This window comes from Pomacea canaliculata, linkage group LG5, assembly GCF_003073045.1.
Source record: "Pomacea canaliculata isolate SZHN2017 linkage group LG5, ASM307304v1, whole genome shotgun sequence".
Classification (NCBI taxonomy): Eukaryota; Metazoa; Mollusca; class Gastropoda; order Architaenioglossa; family Ampullariidae; genus Pomacea; species Pomacea canaliculata.
Window position 1 is genome coordinate 32,520,696 of NC_037594.1, and position 22,459 is coordinate 32,543,154.

Here is a 22,459-nt window from a genome sequence, read left to right on the forward strand (position 1 = left end):
AGTTCATTTGGCGCCGAAGGAAGCCGAAGGTTTGGCGGAAGAAGAGTGTAAAATGTTGGAGTATACGAATTCGATCGAAAAATTAATGCCAGTACGTCCTTTTAATGCTTTGTTTGTTGTACACGATTAAGAAGTTCTTAAGATAATTGTTTATTGCTTAGACTTATTGTAAGATTGTTGTCAATTGCTTTTAAAAGAAGTCCTAGTCCCAATTTTATCTGTTTCAAGATGGCTTCTAGACAGTGTCCGTAGTACTATTATTGGCTCAAAATGTCTTTTGTGTGCATGAAGAGACTGTGCTGTTTTAATTTAGTGATTTTTGTAAATTCAAAAGTAGTAATGCAGTAAAAAAAACTTACATGATGACAGTAAAACTAATCATAAGTGCAAGCCCAGTTCTCCAATTACTTTCTAAAGCTAGCGTTGCACTAGACTTAAGGGCATTTGGCATCTTACAAAAGTATATGATCCAGCTGATCGTTGAATACGAAGTAGAATTTAACGAACACAGACATTGATAATTAACAATAAACCTAAACTGAAGACCAGAAACGTACAACAGTTCACCAGCATATGTGTTCACAAATTGACCATTTAGATGTAAATGTCGCTGTCGCCTCATCCCATTACTTCTTGTCACACAAATCCATGCAAGTATGTATCCACGTGCGCAGTGTTTGATTGTTCTTAAGAACAAAACGTGTACGGCGTTAACAAGAACATTGGATGAAAAGACATGATTAGGAAAATAATAAAGCTAAGAGGAATGAATTTATGTTCAGATTATTTTTAGTTGGAAGAATTTTACAAATGAAAAAGTGAAGGGATTATTGTTCACCAAATACCATGATTTGGTGGAGCACTATCAAAAAGCATAAACGCTAGTAAAATTCCTGGTCCCATAAATTGTAGTGGAAATCGGGTTAATAAACAGATTTTATGACATTTTTACTTTAGACGTGCCATTCCCGTATAGGTCTGCTAGACCTTTCCTCAATATCAGGATCTATTTCTGAATCTTTAAACTGCAGCCTTTGTAGTTGATTCATTTTATTTCCCCCAGCCCCCTAGGAGAAGAGGAGCTTAACACTTAAAGCACGGTGAGCCATGATCGTGGCTTTACCTGGGAGGCATGAGGAAGGCAATTTTCATTACATTTTTTTTTGCAAAGTTCAGGCTTTCTCCTTTCCAAAAATGTGTAGGCTTCTTGGTAAAGTTTACCCGAGAGCAGCAATAATAGAAAGCAAACATCACCCACTGTCATCTTCACAGTCTTCAGTTATTAGCCAGTCTTCGAAATACTTATACTTGTATGCAATGCTAAGAGAGTGAAACCACTTGTCCGAGTAAAAAAATTATGTAATACAATTTTTCTGCAGCAACACAGTCTTTAAATGAAAGGTTGTGCCTCATGACTGCCATGATCCTAGTTCTTTTTTTTTGTAGTAAGAATGAGGTTGGGGAGAATGTAGCTAAAGCTTTTAAATTGTGATCTGTAATATTCTGACATAATCTAATTTGATATGTTACATTTTGCAGGCACAATTATTTTTTCCAGCAGTATTAGTACACATGTATTATTGTGTAGCAGGCATTGCTATAAGCCTTATCTTTTAACCGATGCAAAAAAATTAATATATCCCTATCACCCAGTTCATGAACAGCACAGAACTCACTCCCCTCTGTGTCTGCTCAGCTCCACTCCATTCTGTTCAGTGGGATTATACCCGATAACTCTGTTCAAGCATCTTAACATGGTGTTGCAGATGCCAGCCAAATAATAAATTTGTACCATAGTTGTTTTCCTGGTTGGCTACGACTTAAGAGTATTGTAAACAACAGATTTTTTGTATTAAATATATCTTACAGCTGTTACTAGCTATATTTTCATGCCTTTTACGATTATTTTAAGTTTGTTGCTGTGTTAATTTGAATTTTTTGGTTTTTAATGGGTGGCAGAAGGTAGGATTTGAGCAAAAGTATTATCATTTATTTTATGAATACATGTACATTGATTTTTAAATCAGACCAATTTTTGTCTGCAACTGGCATTTATTTGGACTTATTTTATTTTCAGAACTAAATTTACAGGCTATACCTGGACAACTGATTTGCTGGACAAAGTCTGTGCCTACGGTAAATTTGTAATACAAGACCTTATTAAAAAAGTAATAACATTTTGGGGGTGGGGATGGAGACAGAAATAAGGGTACATTACAGATGCACATCATACAGTTTATTTAGGGGTATTTAAAACTTTTAAAAAAAAAACCACCAAATTTTAGTTATAAATGGAGTATTGGACAAAGAGATTAAAAAATTTATTCTCACAAATGTTATTTCAGCAACTCTACTGTATGCCACATTTTATTGCAGGATAAATTTCATTGACTCCTTATGATTACCCCCCTCCACAACTTTCCATTTTTGTTTTGATACTCTGTTTATGTTGTCACCCACCCCTCTCCTCTAACATTTGTGTTGCGTGGATGATAGTGAGATAATAGGTGAGGATCATACTTATCGACTTTTTTTGTGGGATATGTAAATGTGGTAGAAAGTGGATACTAAGCTTTCACAATAAATTTTTTTGATAAGATGAGAAACTATAAGAAAATAAAAAATCGTATATGAAAGACACGCTTTTGCATAACATTAAGATGAAAAGGGAAGATTTTAACTAGATACTGCTTCTAGAGTAAAATAACTTTTGAAATTCAAAAAAATTATAAATTAGTAAATAATTGCTTTTGAATTATTTTTTTTTTGTTTTAGGGCCTGACTGCAAAAACTGATCTGAAACAGATTTTTCCAAAAACAAAATGGACAAAACTAATGGTGTAGGACACGCACAAGGTGGGGGTTTCCATCGGCTACCTCAGATTCCTACCATGAGCAGAAATGTAAAGATAGCACAGAGCAAGATGAGCGCAAAGTTAGAATCAACTGAGATGGAGACTCAGAAAGAGGAAGCAGTTCTTCTTGTTGAAGGCACCGATACAGTCGTGAAGATAGGGAGTGATGGCAGTGCGCAAACTACAAATGCTCCGCTTTCTGAACCTTGTAAAGACAAATCTGATGAAGGAAGTGTAGGTGAAGAACCTATTAATAATCAAATAACAGGAGAATCAGAAATAACGATAAAGAAGCCTAAGAAGCTCCCTAAAAGCAAGATAAAGGAGGAGTCAGAAAAGAATATTTCCACACTTAGGGGGTCAGGGAAGAGATGCACAAAAAAGGCAAGAGTTCAAGAGAAAGGAAAAGGGACAGATGCAGATGAGATTCCTGACATTCCAGTTGAAAATACATTTCCAAATTCAGACACTGTTAGTAAAATTTCAAGACAAGATTATCAAAGTGTGATGAATTGAATATGGTACCCAGAAATTTTAAAAAGTCTTGTCTTTCAAGTGGCCAGACTAAGGGAAACCTACAAGAGGATGAAAATTCAAATAAAGAAAGTTTGCCTAAAGAAAAGACAATGAACAGCAAGAAAAGGAAGAGGGCTACAGATGATGATGACATTAAAGACTCCGATTTTTCATTGAAGTGCAATGCTCAAAGTCAAAAATGTCAGAACAATTTGGCAAACTCAGAGGGAACATGACACTGGGGGACAGAGAGTCTTTATCAAGTCAGAAGTATTAACTGAAGCTGATACAGAAAATGTAATGCATGGAGAAAGTGCACAGACCTTAGCCACAGACACAGATAAATCTGTTAGCAACAATCGGAAGAGCAGGAAAAGAATTATAAAAATTGAAAATACTGAAGAAACAGACCAACAGCTTTTGTTGAAAACTAGCATTTCTGAAGTGCTGGAAGTGAAGGAAGCTATAAATAATGTTATGGTGCGTGATGAGTCCGTAGAAAAAGTGCAGCAATCACCAAATTCTTCAGATGATGTTCGGCAAGATGAATCAGAGTCTAATAAATCTGTTGTTGATCTATTGCCGAAAGACTTGCAGACAGCACAGATGAAAGAACAAGTTTTACAATCTCAAGCAGAAACAAAGGAAATGGAAGATTCAAATGGTATAGAGGATACAAAATGTTCTTCTGACATGGCAGCTTGTGAAACCAAAGATGGTTCTGCTTCAGAATCAGTAAAATCTGGACCAGTAAATAATAGGATTGGCCTCAAGGTATACATGTCAGCAGCAGGGACTGTCCTGCCAAGGACAGTTTTGCTGCGAGAAAGTGAACGACCATCGGATAGTCAGCTGGCTCGAGTAAGAGAAGGCAACACGCAAGAGTTTGATGCCTTGCATCCAGTTAAATGGCATATTGGTGATTTGCTGTGGGGGCATGTCAGTGGTCATCCTTGGTGGCCAGGTATGGTGTCCAGTGACCCTTTCTCTGGACTTTTCACTACTATAAAACGTGGGCCTGGCCTAACCAGGATGTATCATGTGCAATACTTTGGTGATGAGGCAGAACGAGGATGGGTGAATGAGAAATCAGCACTACCATTTGATGGAAAACAAAAACTTGTTGAGTATGGAAAAGAACAGGTTAGACTAGTAAAGGGAAGAGCCAACAAAACTAAGCTGTTGCAGTCTTTTTGTCCTAATCCACGGCGCAAGGCAGCTTGGGAAATCGCTGTCGCTGAATCTGAAGATGCAGCAACACTTGATAAAACAGAACGCATAGATAAATACACATTTGTTTACGAATTTTTGCCCAACAGAAAACCTGGTGTTGGACAGAAATCCAATGTAAAAGGAGGTAATGTGTCTTCAAGAGGAACTGACAGAGGTTTGAAAAGAAAATCAGAGGGAGACTTGGTTATTGAAAGGACCACGAAGGACCTCAGTGGTTCAGAACTAAAGTTTAAATCATCTGCTGCTGTTGGAAGCTTTGCTCATGTCGGTGGACAAGAGGAGGGCTCTTTTAGGACATTTTGCATAAAACATAGTGAAACCTTTCTGCAAGAGCATCCAGATTACAGCAGTATCATGGTGATGCAAGACCTTCATCAGCAGTGGACCATGATGTCTCCACAGCAACGGTTACGCTACAAGTCAAAAGTTTCTAAGGCATCTTCTGAAAGCACTGATGTTGATGGCATTACCTCAGGTAGGCTGTAATTTTAAAGTTTGTCTGCATGCTTACTTTGGCATAAAAAGTTTGATGTTTAGTTTTTGTGTTTTGCATATATGGATGGATGTGTGTGACTGCATGGATATGTACGCAGACATGCACATACGGATTATTACTGTTTAACAAGGCATAATACAATTTACTGATAGTAAACGAAGGTAGGAAATTGCTCATATTTATCTTTTGTCATATTAGAAAATGAAGACCCATCATCAGTGCTAAAATGAGTACAGTTCTAAATATAAATACAGGAAGACCTTCCTCTGCGATACCACCCCCAAAATTTTCATGGATGTATATTACCGTATAAACATCATCTCTGTTAGTGTTAGAACTATTCGCCCCAACTGTCTTATGACAGATAGTTTGTTGATAAATAAACTGCCTCTGGCTGACTGCTTGCTTTAATATTACGACTTTCTGCCAAAATAACGTAAAATAAATTAAGTGCATTTTGAAAAAGCCTTGATTGTTGGGTCACCTGTCATTTTGACCCAAAACTATATTGCCCCTATATAAGTGAAAGGATCGCGAAATGTAGCATGACAGAGTAAAAGTGAAAACAACAAAGAAAAACACTATGGTACTAGTTTTAAGAGTTTCATTTTCTAGATTTATTAACATGAACTTTAATTATAGGTGTTTGAAGTCATGGATTTTGGAATGAAAGCAGACTGATTAAGATTTCTCTCAGTTATGACTTGATTTTGATGGATTGTTTCACGTCCTAAAAGGGAGATTTTACTGTGGTGCACTTTCATTTCCGCAAGTTTATTAAGCGATTTGAAAGGGTCAAAACAGTTTGGAATTTAAAAAACTGAAATGTTCATGTTGTGCTTGAACTTCAATTTTAACTTGTGATGCTTACTTGGTGAAAAGAAAATCAGGAAGTACACATAGTAGCAGATAAAGCTAAATGTGATCTCCCAGATCCTAACATGGAAAAAACCCTAGCGAATTGAAATTGTGACAGAGGGGAAGTTATGGAAAACAAAAATAAAACAAGTTTCATACAAATTTGGTCCCTGTCCCATTTATTGATGTCTGAATATAGTCGGAGATAATCTGCATTTTACAAGAACTCAAACCAGACATGGTCATTGGAACAGTGGAGGGAGGAATTTTCAGCTTTTAAGTAGGTCTTTTGATTTTAGATGTCTCAGATGTTACAATTTTTACCTGCCAAATTTGAAACCCTTTTTTCAAGGTTATGTATTATTGGGAGAGAGAGGATTGCATTTTGATGAAATAGGGATCAATTGCAGGCTCCAGCAAGCGATCTCCACGTGTGAGCAGGCCATCTCTCAAAAAGATTGAAGCTGATGAAGATAATAAGGCATTTACAGAATTAACAGCTAAGCGTTTGAGACGAGTGAGTATTATATCATTCAGTCATTTGTAGGCTTGAAGTTTTGTTTTGTAATGCCTTGGCATTTTGTCATTGTTACTTTTAAAATTGTGTGGCTGTAGACATGTTTTTTGTTTTTTCACAACTGATGGTCCTAAAATCAAGATTACAATAATTTAAAATTAGTTATGCTTATTAATTAAATCAAGATAGGTTGCTACTGCAAAGATAAACAATAACTGTACTGAATGAGTTAAAATTCTGTTTTACTTGTCTGTAATTTTAAAATGGAAATCTTTCAGCTTTTAAGCGTATGTATTTTACATTTCTGATAAATTGAATGATTTGTACCTATGGTCATTGTTGTTGTGTATGCAGTGCTTACTTCTAAAGTTAAGGTTGCAGTATGTAGTATATTGCGGTCTTTTTCATCTTTTGCACAGTCTGTTTTTCAGATGAGGAAAACGAGCTTTGTTTTTGCATTAAAATTCCAAGCTCAGCTTTCCACTAAGACAAAAATTTTCAGCCATTAAAGCAATATTGTAGTCTGTACTTTTCTTATGCTGTTATCCTGGGTGCTGTTAGCTAAGGGCAGTGGCCATGACTGGTAAAGAGATTTGTTTCACACGGCAAAGTGGAATTTAAAACCCAGTTATGCCAACCACTCTTTGAGGGTCCCTAAAATCGGCTGTACTGGTCTCATGGAATGTTTTTCTGGATTCTGCTGATGATGTCCATACTGCTGCTGATAGAGGGGGAGGAGTTAGAAAAGCACCCTGACCATTTGTCTTCTCCATGTCCTTGGAAGAAAGATAATTATGCAAAAACAAACTGAATGAATTTTATTGTCGCTTTGAGAGGGAATATTTCTGAAATATGGAGAAGAGAGAGTAGGGGAGGAAGCAGCATGGAGCGAAATTAGATGACTGATTGAGGAAAATGCTGTTTTATCCCTTTTTAGACGGGTGAATGTGTGGAGGCATGTGGCCCTGATAATATTTGTGGAAGAGTGTTGAAAAACTGTGCGACTCAGCTGTCTATTTTTACTCAGTTGTTCTCTTGGTCGTATATCTGGAAAAAATCCAATCATTTGTCCTGTCCTAAACCAGAAACCCGATTGCACTAAATGATTACAGGCCCGTGGCATTGACTTCCATTGTTATGAAATGCTTCGAACGCATCATCCTTCGCACACTTCTCTCACAGAACAACAACACCTCGATCCCTTTCAATTTGCATATAAACAGTACAGATCCACTGACGATGCCACACTCACTCTTCTGCACAATGCATACTCTCACTTAGACAGGTCTGGCTCCTATGTACAATTGATTTTTCTTCTGCATTTAATACAGCCTCATCTGTTAGCTCTGAAACTTCTTAAACTTGATGTCAGCCAAACTCACCTATGGATTGTTAACTTTCTGGTAAATCGTTCCAGACAGTCTGTTTCCAGCATGCACTCTCCTCTTCCAGAAATGGGAGCCTCAGGGTACATTCTCTCGCCTGTAATCTTCACCCTCTATACCAATGACTGTCGTGCACTGATTCATCTCTCTTGATTAAATACTCTGAATACTGCTCTCCTAGACCTCTCCAACTCACACTCTGCCTATGTTGATGCAGTAGATAAATTTCATAACTGGTGCAAAGAAAACTATCTTGATCTAAATGTAAAGAAAACAAAAGAGCTGGTGATTGATTTCAGACGCAAGAGCATGTATCTGACCTCTATATTGATGGTGCCAAGGTTGAACGTGTTGATCAGTACAAATATTTAGGAACTGTGATTGACGACAAACTCACTTTTACCACCAATACTGAGGTTATTCATAAGAAATGTCAATCTCGATTGTACTGTTTACAAAAACTCCGTTCCCTGGATGTCAACAAAAAAGGTTTTAAGTGCTTTATAGATGTTTTCTTGAGTCTGTGTTGACATTTGGATTTTTATGTTGGTATGGAGGATTGAGCTAGTAATAGGAATGTGTTAGATAGAGTTGTGCATGTGAGTGGAAGTGATTGGGGAGAAGCAGGAGTGTCTGAGTGAGTTGTATGCGAGGCGAGTAGTACGGAAAGTGAGAGCGATAGTGAAAGATAGAACACATGTTTTAGCTCAATATATAACCTTCTTCCGTCCAAGAGACGTTTTATTGTACCCAGAGCTTCCACTGCCCGTTCTCGAATAGTTTTATACACCAGTCTGTTGTATTGAATACATTTAAATATAGTTTAGTGCAGCAGTTTGTTTTACCACGTCTTTTAATTTCTCCTAGCCTACATGTGTGTACATGTACAGGGATGAAAATGTCTGTTTTTCAGCCCTCGCATTCAGTTCACCATAGTAGGTCACTGGAAAGCCGAGACTCATCCAATGAAGAGGAATTGCTATCAAGTCGTGAAGGAAGCGGGCAGCAGCACCAGAATGGCCTGCACCTTAAGCAGAATCAGGACTCTGATTCAAGCTCAGACATGATTGTGAGTAGTGTTATTTTCTACATCAATTTTAGGCCAAGACCCACTGCTCATAAAAAGAAACTTTATGCCAGCATGCTATTTTTTTTTTTAAGCACATACTGACTTTCATAAATACATTGAATCCAAGGGGACCTCATTCATTCAAATAAAACTGTTCCTGACAGGCATCCCCTCATTAGAGACTGTCATTATTTTCAGAAGATGGGAATTTACTCATCAAAGCAGGCGACAGGAAAGGGAAGAAAAGATTTAACAGAAAAAAGAAACAGCATCTCAATTTTGCAGCTGTTATCAGCTCCTATTCAAAAGCATGCATTACTTAACATTGATTTCAGCAATGTGTACTTAGTAATAGAGAGAGTTGACATCTTCAAATAAAAATCAAAATATTTGTGTTTTGTGAATGAAATACATAAGCATAATTTTGGAGTCTGATTACTCATGCCAGAAAGAAAATCATGGGTTTGCTTTTGTTTTAGGACTCTTTTGCTGCCAAAGAACGCATGGGAAAACCTGATGAGGACTATGTTCTGGAGATTTTTAAGTTGAATAGTGCAGGACCTCCCAAAAAAGAAAATATTTGTACTGTGTGTGAACAGGCAGGGGAGTTAATTGAGTGCCATGGACCATGCCAAAGTTACTTCCATACTTCTTGCTTAAAATTGGAAAAGGAACCAGAAGCTGACTTTCGATGCAGTGAATGCTGTGCAGGTCTGTGTGTACAAGTATAAGGTTGTGCATTTGGGTGTGTGTTTGTTGGTGCATGCACACATGCTTGCATGGATGAGAGCATTGGTGTGCTCCTGAACTGGTTTGTGTGCTTTTATGTCATTTGCCTTTTTTTTGTCTTCAAGAATATGCAGTAAAAGGGCTTAAATGATGGAGAATCACGAGATGATTCAAGTAGACTGCGATATTGTGCTGTTGAGTGATGTCATTAAACTGTTGGGTTCACGCCTGCTAGGATGGGTGAGAAGTGAGGGACATCAAAACAGTGCAGTTATACAAGATTGAGTGACTTATAGAATGCCAGAATGACAGGATAAGGTAACAGATTTTCTGTGTAGCTACTGCATGCTATGCTGTGGAGCGGATAGCCAAGTGGTTAGAGCACTGGTGACTGAACTAAGAGGCACACCCACCCCTGCACCCTCACACCCCATTGACCCAAGCTGTTGGGAATGGATACCTTACTCGAAAGAGGGTTGGAGAAGGTAAGGCAGTGAGGGAAAGGCACTGCCCTTGTGTAAAGCTGGTCCTGAGAAAAGTGAGATCTCTAACACCTTTGCTCCTGAACGACCTGTATAAGGTAATGGGGCAACCTTACCTTACTGCATGCTATAATGTGGCAATCAAGAAAGAAGTTTTCAGATGTTGTCTTTCTCCTTAGTTAAACTTGGATGTTTGGATGCCAGCTCTCAAGATTAAAACTGGCAGTCATCTGCAAACCATCTGCAGTTCAGTGCAGCTTGTTATAGAGGACACCAGCAAGTCAGATCTCAGGTTTTGGAGGAGTTTACATTCATTGGGGTTATCTTTGATGTTTTTTGTGTTGCAGTGGCCAGTTGGTTTGCTTCCCATCCACAAGCTCCATAGGATGAGATTCTGCTAGTTTTATCTTCAAGTTGTGGCTCTTCTTTGTCTTCAGCACATTGGTTTTTTCTTCAGGGTTACCTGCCCTTAGCTCAACCCTTTGAGGGCAGCAGGGATTATTTGCTGAGGTCCCACCCTTGGGCCAGAGTTTACAATGTGGCTCTTTATCCTATAGTGGACCTGTTATGGGACATATGGGCACTGCCATTATGTGCACCTGCAACCTTGACCCGGCTTGGTAGGAACTCTGCCAGCTGGTCCATGACTTTCTTTTGTCCAGGGAGAGCTACGCTTATTTTGTAGCTAACTTCCATCCATATCTGGTGGCCATTATCCTGTTCTCCACTGGGAAATTCACTGGGTTGGGGCTGGTTTTCCCACTACCAGGTTAGAATAATTTAGTCCCAGATCAGACCAATGATATGTGTGAAAAATAGAAGAATGTCTTTGCAAAACTGAATGGACTGCCTTTGGTATCAGTTGCTTTGATGAAGCCAAGTCTTTTTACATTATTCCTATGTGAGCCATGCCTTTCCAAAATTGCAAGTATTCTGTGCTGCTTTCAGATAGTAAGCTATAAATCAGGGTCACACTGGCCTGTTGGCTAAACTTCTATTACAGCATTCCTTGGCACTTTTCTTGTCTGACGGGTCCAACTATATTGGGGTCAGTTTCCTTTTGCAAGAAAGTTAGCAATTTCGATGACTTGTGTGACTTGGCCTGAAGCTCTATTTTAAATGTAGTAAATAATGTATTTGCAACCCAAAATTTTGATCAGATATGCTTCAAAACCTCAGTATCTATCATTTAAGCCCACTCCATTTCCTTTGATTTTCTGTTTAAGACTGTAGAATCTGTTTTTGTTGGAAGTAAAAAAACTCCAACAATTGTATATGCAAATTTGTATCTATCTATATGCTTGCACCTTTTTTTATTTGTGCATATCTAGGCATACATAGCTGCTTTGCATGCAAGAAGCAGGACAAAGAAGTGAGACGGTGCTCGGTATCACAGTGTGGCAAATTTTATCATGAAGAATGTGTTAAGAAACTTCCCCAGGCTCGCATGGAAGGCAAGGGCTTCATCTGCCCACTTCATGTTTGTGCTACTTGTGCAGCAGATAATATCCGCAATCCAAAGGCTGTCAAAGGTATTAATGTTGTCCTAACCCTCTTCTATTAGAATAGAAATGCAGGAATGGTTAATAAATATTATGTTGTATATTTAGTATTTATGACAGAATGTCTAAAAAGTTCTTGTTAAATACTCTAGTTGGTGCCCATGTTAATTGTCTCTAGTGTTAGAAATTAGGTTGGTGTAAACCATCTGTTTAGAATGGTTTTCTAGTGCTGAAAGGTGGTGTCTTGTCTGGTTTGTGTTGACATTTCCATGTTGCAAAAGAGGAACCTTCACATAAAGAAACCATACCGTACACAAAATCAAAGCTGCTGCTACTGCTATTTGATTTTTTTTTTTTAACCTAATACTTTAGGCCGTCTTTTGCGCTGTGTAAGATGTCCGACTGCTTACCATGTGGGTGACTTCTGTATTGCTGCGGGAAGCAAGCATCTTGCTGGATACCACATTGTGTGCAGTGGCCACTTCAAGCCTCTCAAGTCCCAAGCACATCATGTTCGCATCAATGTTTCTTGGTGTTTCTCCTGCAGTAAAGGTAATGTATATTTAGTGCAGCTGTGCAGGCTAATATTCAAAGAATCTGTTAGTCTGTTAGAATGCCATCAAAGCCTACATAAACCATACTCAGTTTTTGGTACTTTGCCAGTCCATACTGTATGATTCTTAAAGAAAAAATGCATTTATCTGCTTTTTGTGCATGCAAATTGTTTTCATTTTTTTAATTAGGCGGAAGTCTGGTGTGCTGTGAAACCTGCCCTGCAGCTTTCCATATTGAGTGTGCTCACTTAGACAGTATGCCTGAAGATGCATGGTATTGTTCAGACTGTGCACACGGAAAACGGCCATTGTATGGGGACATTATTTGGATTAAGATTGGCAATTACAGGTCAGTAAAATGTTCTAAAATAATTGATATTGTTGAGTTCAGAGTCATACAAATTATGGAGGACCAGTAAAGTAAGAGTCTGGAAAACACTCCCTAAAAAGTAATCAGGAAATTTTGCTAAATGTTTGCAGAGTGAAAAGTTGTAAGAGTAATATAATTATTAACGATGTAACTTTTAAGTTTATGGTTGGAAGAGGTGAGTATATTTAGTTTATGATGGGAATGAAAAGGGTTAAAAGTTGGAAGGCTTTGAAGTTCTACTGACTTAGGGTGTGTTTTAGTAAGAATATAGAGACTTGACGGGTAAGAAATGAGGAGGGAAGGTAAGGCAGTTGGGACAGGCTGGGGGGAACGAAGAGCAGCCCTTCGAAAAAGCAACGAAAAGTAAGGTAGGAAGAAATGGGAAAATAACAGATTTGTTATTAATGTGTACCTATTATTATTTTTGTTGGATTATGTCTCAGCTTTATAGTAGCAATTTTGGGGAAATTAAGACAGCTTCTTTTACCTATTCCGAGTGAAGTGATTTTAATATCGCTTATAATCACTACACCATATTTGAGCTCTTCTTTTTAAATTTAAGAAAATGCTTTTATAACAACTATCATTTTAAACGTAAGTGTAACTGACAAATTTGTACATCATGTATCACACAAATCGGAGGGGCTTAACCAGGCCATGCTTTCTTTTTCTTTTTTTATGTGTAAACAATCAGAACAATACTTTTCACTTTGCCAAAAATATATAGCTTTAGAAACATGGTCTTAAACTGGTGTTTGTGGAAGAAAAAAAAGTCCTGGAACTGGAATCCAGGAAAGTCGTTTTCACTTCAAGATGTTCTTGAGAATCGTCACTTCCTCATTGCTTCTACAGGACAGTTTTGGGGATATTTTATATATGCATTTTAACTTTGTGGATTTTAGATGGTGGCCAGGAGAAATATGTCACCCACGCAATGTACCTGTAAACATCCAGGAAAAGGCACACCAGGTTGGAGAGTTTCCAGTTCGCTTTTTTGGTTCCCATGACTTCTACTGGACTCACCAGGGGAGGTCAGTTTAAAAAATAAAAGTGTAAATTATATGCCAGAAACTGCTGTGAGATATATAAGATTTTTTATTGTTAGACAACTGTTGTGACTTAACATGAACATGTCGTTTTCTTGCTGACAGATGATTAGGGTTTGCATGCTATGAATATAGATTAAAATGGCTGGTAAGGAAGATTTTGTTCAGTTTTAATTGTGTCTGTATGGTAGTGACATGGTAGACCTGTTATTTTATGGACTTTCTGTTTATTGCTTGTACCACTTAATCTGCTTGCAGAGTATTCTTGTTTCAAGAAGGAGATAGAGGCAGCAAAGACATCTCAGCTTGTCGAGGATTGTTCAAGATGTATTGCAAAGGTTGTATGTGTTGCTCATAATACATGTTTCCATTCCTTTTTCCAATGTTCTGGTCAAGGAACAGTATGCATATGCATGATGACTCTGCAACAAAAACTCCATGCAAAAGTTTCCAGTATCCTTAACATAAGAAATGGGTCAACTATTTTGCACCCTTGTTTGCTTTTTGTGTGTCCTTATTTGGTTCTAGGTGTCCATCGTAAGAACTCAGCTGTGTCACACTAGCATTTTTGCACGAACAAATGTATGTCCCAGTTATCCATAGAAGTAGTATTTTTTTAATTCTAACATGAATAAAGACAGGTTTTGTTTGGGTTTTTGTTTTGTCAGGTGTGAAGGAGGCCACAGAAGCATTTAAACTGTGGAAAGCAGCAAAAATGAATAAAGAGCAGCTGGAACAAGAGAGGAATGACCGAAAACCAGCACCGTACAAATTTGTTAAGGTAAATGAACAAACAAGATACTCCTGTTTTTTTTAATGTTTAAATAAATAAAGATAGCCTCAGGTATTTACTAGTTTTGGGGGGAGGCGGGTACCAGACAAATGGAATTTTTTTTTTTTAAATTTTGATCTATCAATTTTTTTTCCTTGTCACACTAATTATTCTGTAAGTTGTTGAGCAAAACAAGTTCAGCGTTTGATCTTAATTTTATAGCAGTTCCCTTAACTAAAGGTGTTTAGAGATTTATATTGAACATATACAATGTGCTGAATGTATAAGTACAGACACGTGCACTTCAAGGTGTGTCAAAAATCGAGGATAACTTATTTACTACCCAAAATGATATAGGTAACAGAGCATTTGTTTTGTGTTGTAAGTGTTGTGGTCAGCACTGGGATCTGACAGTGACATTTTTCTTTTCAGGCTAATGTGCCAGTTGGAAATGTACAAATCCATAAAGCTGATTTGTCAGAAATTCCTCGATGTGAATGCAGACCTGATCAGGAAAATCCCTGTGGCTCAGACACAGAATGTCTCAATCGGATGCTAATGTATGAGTGCCACCCTCAAGTGTGCCCGGCTAAAGAGTCATGTCACAATCAACGCTTCCAAAAGCGCCAGTATCCAGATCTTTTACCATATCGTACAGAATCTAGAGGATGGGGACTGAAGACACTGATGGACATTAAAAAGGTTTGATTAGCTTCTTGGTAAATGAGCATCCGTCTGCTTTTCTTAGATCTCTACAACATCTTAATGATATTTGAGAGACCATCTTGCTGCATGTTAGAATGAGAGTTACCAGATCCTTTCTGCTTAAAGGAAGCCAGTGAATAAAACTGGTATATGTACATTTCTTTGCCTTTTTTTCATGATGTGTTAAAAAGTTTTCTGTTTTCTATTTTTAGTGTGGAGGTTAGTGATTTCAGACTGTAATAAAGTAGTTCTGTTCATGCAGGGTCAGTTCGTCATTGAGTATGTTGGTGATTTAGTTGATGAAGATGAATGCAAACGACGCATTGCTCAGGCACATGAGGAAAATATCACCAACTTCTATATGCTGACCCTTGACAAGAATCGCATTATAGATGCAGGACCAAAGGGTAACTATTCGCGGTTCATGAATCACAGTTGTGAGCCTAATCTGGAGACACAGAAGTGGACAGTCAATGGAGATATCAGAGTGGGGCTCTTTACTCTCAAAGACATACCTGCTGGTAATTTTTTTTTAATTTGCTGTTGTTAGAGATATTTGCTAGCACAAGAAAATTACGTTCTTCCTTAGCAAAAGATATTTTCACTAATGATCACCACTTAACCCCACCTGGTCACATTTACGATGTGCTGTAATTTATCACATTCGGTATAACTGAGGTGTATTTCCTTTAGGATTAGTTCTGCTTCTGTTAAATTACTATTTGTTCTGCAAGTACAAGATAAACAGTTATGAATTAGCAATGTCAGGGTTATTGATCAGACTGTATGCAGACTAACAAAGCTATGACTATACAGGTGGTTCGCGGGTTACATCAGTCCCGAGTTACGATGTTTCGTGGTTATGACACATCTCCTATTCACTGTATAAAGCCTTTTTCAACTTAAGTGGTTTTTGCGTCGTAAACTTCGTAATGTGAACTTCATGTTCATTATTAAACATATTTTATATGTGGTTTTTTGATAGTTACTGTGTCTACTTACCCCTTCCTTTCTTGTGCATCAGCAATCTGTATCTTTAGATGGAATACCTCTTAGTACCTTACCTCCAGTGGTAACAGTGCTCACAGGCCCTACTTTCTAGAGTGTCTGAGGGCAAGGAGCAAGTTCACCAGCTGTGACTTAATTTGGAATGTCTTTCTTTTGGTGGCAAGTCCATGATTGGTAAACTGGCTGCCTTCAGTGTTTTTATGCTTGGAGAAATAGTCATCTTTTCCAACAGCTTAGCCTGTGGGATGTCAGTTTGGACCATGTTTTGCCAGCTGATCTTGAGAATGGCTGGCCACTTGTTCTTTTCTGACCACAAGGACCTGGCCTCGATCTTGATGATTATTTTCTCCATGACCCATCAGACTCGTTCTTGGCTCCATTTTGCAGGTCAAGGAAAAGTGACTTTTCCTGTTGGCCCTGACCACTGTAACAAGGATTTTTGAGATTCTTGCTTTTCTGCCTGACCCAATTTTATGCAGTTCCAGAGTTGATTCTGTATGGAGGATGATGCTCTTAAACTTTACTGGATAAGTTTCGATGCCCTAGAACCCAGGTTCCAGTCTCTAGAAAGTGTGAGCCAGCTCCCCTGCGGGACCCATTCCACACGATCCACAGTTTCTGAAGTTCATGGTTGATAAGGGAAACCATGCCCGATGCTTTCAGCCTCTGAGAACCAACCATGTTAAGAGGTCTTAAGACCGGTTCTGTTGTTAGTTGCGTCTTAGATGCCTGCATCTCCTCTCCACAGGTTTCTTGGCTGCTTCATATGTGTTCCCAGGACATGTCAGTATCTGTGTTGTCTTGCCTTCCATACATAACTCCACATACATTTATATAATTTCCTTTAAGTTATTGAGTATTTTGCAATCTATTTTGTTATACATAGATGGCTGGAGAAGAGTGAAAAAAAATTGTTGTAATGGACCCTATTTTTATTCTGGAGGCCCCCACCACAGAGTCCTTCTTTAAAAAAAAATTAAATGCACCTTTGTGTCCCAGTTTTTGAAATTATAGAATAATCTCTGTGTGAATAAATGTAACAATACTTTCTTTGCATACCACACCATATAAGGCTGCTCATGGGTAGTTTTTATTTTTTAGGTTCAGAACTGACCTTCAACTACAACCTGGAGTGCCTAGGCAATGAGAAAACAAAGTGCTCATGTGGCTCAGACATCTGCAGTGGGTTTTTGGGTGTGAGACCAAAGGTATGAAGTGCACTCTTAGTACTTCCTTCATTTGCTTCCATTAATCAGTTAACGGGAAAGGAAGTGTATGAACACTTGAACCAATTTTTTTCTTAGGGTGTGCAACAATGAATATTTCATTTCTCCTTGTGGGGAAGAGGTGCATAAATGTCAGAAGCTGTTTTTAAAGATTGTTTTTTGTATTTTCCATGAAATAGCTGTGAACTATACCAAACAAATTCAAGCTTTTGTTTTCCTGTGCTACAAATCCTTTTGGGATGTTGGTAGATCTTGTAATTTTCTCAAAGTGATGACAAGGACATATAAGTTGAAAGGCTATGTTACCTGATAGTTGTAGTGCATTGTTTTCACATATTTTGATGCTTTTTGAGCTTAAAATAATATTTGTGATGATGCAGACGGCAGCAGCAGCACACATGGAAAAAAGAAAACGCGAAAAAGATGCCAGAAAGAAAAAAAAGAAGAAGAAGCTTGACGTGAAAAAGGAACATGAAGATGAATGCTTCCGCTGTGGTGAAGGTGGTGAACTGGTGATGTGTGATAAACCCAATTGCCCCAAGGTGTACCACTTGCAGTGTCTTAACTTGGCCAAGCCCCCACATGGTGAGTGAAATTATCTAATATATTTTCTTGCGAGTTTTTTCTGGTATTTTTTTTTTAGTCAGAATGTGAAGTGGTGAACAAAGTGCTTGCTCTATTCAGGATTGTGTGTATGAGAGAGAATCATTTCCTTTGGCTTATGATGTTTTTCAGAATACATGTATCACATTTTTTTGTGCATCAAAATACATTTACATTTTATAATACAAAATAGCTAATATTTCTTGCATGAAAGAATTTTTTTTTAGAATTCATTGAAAAGAATTTCTTAGATTTGATTTAAAAACATTTGAGCACACATGTATCCGATGTGTTTGTTATCCTTTGTTAACAATAACAAAGTTCTCCTTAATAGTTTTAACACCAAAAAGGTTAACACGACACCTAGGACTATTTGAATAAATCAGAGGACAACAGCTATCTAGTGGGTAGAATCCTGGAAATAAAACTAGTAGAAGAAGTCCATTTTAAATGATAAATCATTCACTTATTCATTAAGTAATTGTTATCTGTATAAATTAGATTTTTCAGGAGGTTAAAGTTGCATGTCTTTTCCTCCTCTTTCAGGTAAGTGGCTGTGTCCTTGGCATCATTGTGATGTCTGTGGCAAGCTCGCCAACAAGTTGTGTTCAGAATGTCCAAACTCCTTCTGCCAGCAGCATGCAGATGGAGTTATTTCCAACATCAATGATAGTCTGGTCTGTGCAGAGCATACCGATCTTATCCAAGGTTTTGCAGTCTCCATGTCAGGAAGCACATCTTCTCAGTCATTGTCATCTGGTGATAGTGATGACACTTCTGAATCAAAACCACAATATTCTGACTCAGAAAATCCACCTCCATCCCCAAGGAATGTGACTAATGAATCCAAATTGGATGAAGATAAAGTTTCTATTTCTGATGGCAGAATGCAAGCAAAAGTTGACAGCTTATTTTCTTCAGGTAAAACCGTACTTGAAAGAGATATGATAGCAGAGGAAAGCCAGGATGCAAATATTGAACAGAGTGATAGTGGGGTAGGAAGGCAGCAGTATGGAGATACAAAGCAAGCTGATATTAGGGTTTCAAAGCAGCATTCCCCCTCAAACATCAGCTCAGGTGAAAAAGTTCATTTGCACTGTTCCCAACAAAGAACAGTTTGCTCACCAGGGAGCAGGGGAGGCTGTGCCTCGTATTATCCGTGCACAGAATCAGGGAGGAACGAAAAATGTTTGTCGAACTAAGGCCCGTTACAAAGCTCAGCTGAGAACCAAACAACTGCAGCCTTCTCAGCCAGTTGACTCATCCCCTAATCCACAGAATCCACATGAAGACAGTGATGGAGATGGTGACTTAGTTATAGATCTTCACTCCAACTAGTAGATGATGGGTAGTCGAGTTGATGCAGCGTAAGTTTGATACAGAGATATTGGTTGATAACTTTTCATTCAACACTACCTCAAGTGCCTGTATTGCAGAATGCTGTCCATCTCAAGAAATTAGAAGAGCCCCCACTCTGCCATCTGTTAAATATAATTATGTTGCACATGTATTTTTGCTTTATGATTTGTGGGTGTCCACACCTACACTTTTAAAATACTAGGATATGTGGAATATTATATGAGCTCCTTTTAGATATAATGATCAGCACAGTTTTTAAAAAAATAAACTTTTCACTTTTCATGTGAGTGGTTTGCTTTTTATGGGATAGGTTGAAATAAATTGGAGTTCAAAGTTCACACATCTTTCCATCAGGGATATTGTCATGGGAGGAGTTTGCCTGAATCTTTTTCTGGCAATGTGTGTTGCAAACTTTGTATTTCATTTTTTTCCCCAGAGCATGCTCACCAAAGCTTATGGCTTTATAGATTAACATTTTGTAAAAAAAAAAAAAAAAAATAGTTTGTGCACTTGACAGAACAAAGTTCACTGATACAACTCTCTGCAGAACAAGTTTTAGTGTGCACATTCCTTGGCATTGATAAAAATCTTGACTTTGCTGTGTACTTTCGCTGTAATTTTTTTTATTTATAGAAATTATGAAAGATTTGGTTTGAAAATAGGTGTGGTAATTATCCAGATGCTGTATTAAAATGATAGAATCGGCTAGATATCTGATGTCTGTTCAGTTTACTCAGCAAGTAAAAAGTATCACCTTCCATTTATTCACTACCATACAAAAATGTTGATTCCAATTTTTCTCACAATAAGATTATTTTAAAACCATCATGATGTTCATATAAAATGTTATATTCATGTGTTGACGAGACTGTATGAATGTTGAAATTTGGTGACTGAGTGGATCTTGTAATTGTTTATAAAAAGTGAAATGCAAATAAACTGTCTAAAAAGGTAAGAAGAATAAAAAAATGTTATCAAACTGTTATAAATTAGTGCCACTGCAGTTAATTGCATAAAAATGTAAGGAAATTTTGTTATGTTTAAGTACCAAGTATCTTATCTTGATCTTCATTCTCACTTTCTCAATATCTTCCCACCTCTCATTCTTGCCTACACACAAATACACATTTGCATTCCACATACGAATGTGATCGAACTGTAGCTTTTGATCATTAGAAGAGTAGGTTTGTTTTGTTTTGTTTTTTTGTTTAAACTGAATTTTTTGCAAATAAACAGTCATTACAAAGGTAAGTCAACTGGACTTGATTGTGGGCATCGCTGACAGTTAAGTGTTTCCCAGGGAGACAAAATGGGCCAAGTGCAGATAAAAGTACTGTGCTTCAAAGTATTTTTTTTTTTCAATATAGTATCTGATTTAGAATCTATATTTCTGTGCGTTTATTTATACTTGTATGCTCTCATTTCTTGCTTCGATGGCAAGTTATAAGTTTTGTTTTTATAAAAATTTGCATATAACCAAAACGTGGGGCTTCACGTAAGAAAATTTGAAAACATTTACTTGGGAATGATTAGAGTTATTTATATGTTGCTTTTGTCCAATAAGATTTGCAGAAGTCTACTCCTGTGTTAGCAGTCCCCAAAGCAGTACTTGATGTACGCTTTCAACAGGAGGGTGCAGTTGGTTAAGAGGTTACTTATTACAGTGTGGTTTATGGTCACATGTATAGCAGTTCCCCCCACACCCCTATTTTTTAAATTAAAAAAAAAAAAGCTAAAAGATCTCAACCTTCACCAGTATCAAAATCCATGGTTCTTGCAACTTAGTCATTGTTTTTGCAATGAACACCAATAAAAGATGTCACCTTTGCATGTCTTCACATTTTCTTTATTTTGTGTTGTATTTAATTCTGCAGAAATTAAAGGACTGCCCTTGTGCCTTAGATAGTGCCATATTTTTTTCCTTTTTCTTCTTTAAATAGCCAAGTCAGCTTTTGCTATTTTGCTAAGAAATGTCACCATTAAGCTATATGACCCTTTCATATCACCTTGTTTTGACCAGTTTTCAAAAACTGAAAGTAATACTAAAATGTCATAAAAATGTATATCACATGTTATTAAATCAGTTTAAGAAGAAACTGTTCTACCTTTAAGCCATAGAATTGTTTCAAAGATTTTCAATTAGGGTCACAGGATACTGGAAATTTATTTTAAATAGGTAGCAGAAATGCCTTTTTTTTTCAGACTGAAATTATTCAGATGTTAATGAGTTGTTTTAGTTCAGTTACCTTGGCTGCACAAAACCTATGGGGAATAAGTGGAGCATAAGCCTCTTGTTAATTTTTTTTCTGTGACAACACCAGAAATTCTGTCATGTAATTTTAAGGAAAGTAACTTGTAGAGAAATGAGTCGGCTTTTAAATGTATCATTTATTCCCCCTGTATCATTCACAAATTTTAAAAAACCTCAACACATTACACATTTGTCGAGTGCGTCTGCTGCAGCAAGGCGAGTCACAAGCTGTGGGAGCTGTAAGTTTGACCATACAATCTTGTAATTTTAATCTGATGCCATATATATATAACAGCTGTTTGTATACAACAGAATCATCCAGGCATATACTACTGTGCTTATGCAGGTGCAGTGATGGTTATGGCAACCATAAAAAATTTGCATTAAAATCTGCAAAAATACAAAACTTTATGATCAGAAGTCTTGGGTCAGGTATTATTTATATGTACCAAAACTCCCAGTATTTTGATTATTCCATTCTCCACTTTGATCTAAAGGCATGTTTCAGAGATCCATTAAGCTAAAAAAATAACCAGGCATTTGATCTATAATCAAGTTAACAATGAAATCCAGTTTTGGAAGTATTCATAAGTGATAAGTAGCTGTTCCATGGGGAATTTATAAAAAACCAAAGTGCTGTTGTAAAGTTAAGGATGAGAGGAATAAATAAAACTGCCAAATTTTCACTTCATTGCAAGTATTCATGCCTACATGAAAGATGTCCTTAATAAAATGTAATATCAAAGAAATCATGACTTGCATTTTCTTGCGGTTACCAGATTGCCTGTCTTTCAAGCCTTGGGCTCTTATTGAATGGCATCTATTCTAAATCTGTGTGTGAGAGAGTCTGCGTGTGCACACACCATCATAACTGGGGTAATTGACATTTTAGTTACACCAGTTTAAACATATGTGCAAAACCA

General features: G+C 37.4%; 1 protein-coding gene across 1 annotated transcript; it reads left to right on the forward strand.

Moving 5' to 3' along the window:
- On the forward strand, positions 1 to 22,285 carry LOC112565037 (histone-lysine N-methyltransferase NSD2-like). Its single transcript, XM_025240267.1, has 17 exons — positions 1 to 91; positions 2,078 to 2,136; positions 2,776 to 5,079; positions 6,369 to 6,475; positions 8,774 to 8,929; positions 9,409 to 9,640; positions 11,472 to 11,672; positions 12,015 to 12,194; positions 12,386 to 12,545; positions 13,469 to 13,597; positions 13,871 to 13,950; positions 14,281 to 14,393; positions 14,817 to 15,086; positions 15,352 to 15,610; positions 17,199 to 17,305; positions 17,704 to 17,908; positions 18,473 to 22,285. The coding sequence occupies exons 3-17, from the start codon at positions 3,555 to 3,557 to the stop codon at positions 19,126 to 19,128; spliced, it is 4,380 nt and encodes a 1,459-aa protein (XP_025096052.1). The 5' UTR covers positions 1 to 91; positions 2,078 to 2,136; positions 2,776 to 3,554; the 3' UTR covers positions 19,129 to 22,285.
- Positions 22,286 to 22,459: the final 174 nt, after the last annotated feature.

Bases quoted from the DNA above. Each gene is read 5' to 3' on its own strand.
- LOC112565037 (XM_025240267.1), top strand. From the start codon at position 3,555: ATGCTCAAAGTCAAAAATGTCAGAACAATTTGGCAAACTCAGAGGGAA. The intron at 8,930-9,408 runs GTGAGTAGTGTT...CTTTTGTTTTAG, and splicing joins ATTCAAGCTCAGACATGATT to GACTCTTTTGCTGCCAAAGA. The intron at 17,306-17,703 runs GTATGAAGTGCA...GTGATGATGCAG, and splicing joins TTTTGGGTGTGAGACCAAAG to ACGGCAGCAGCAGCACACAT.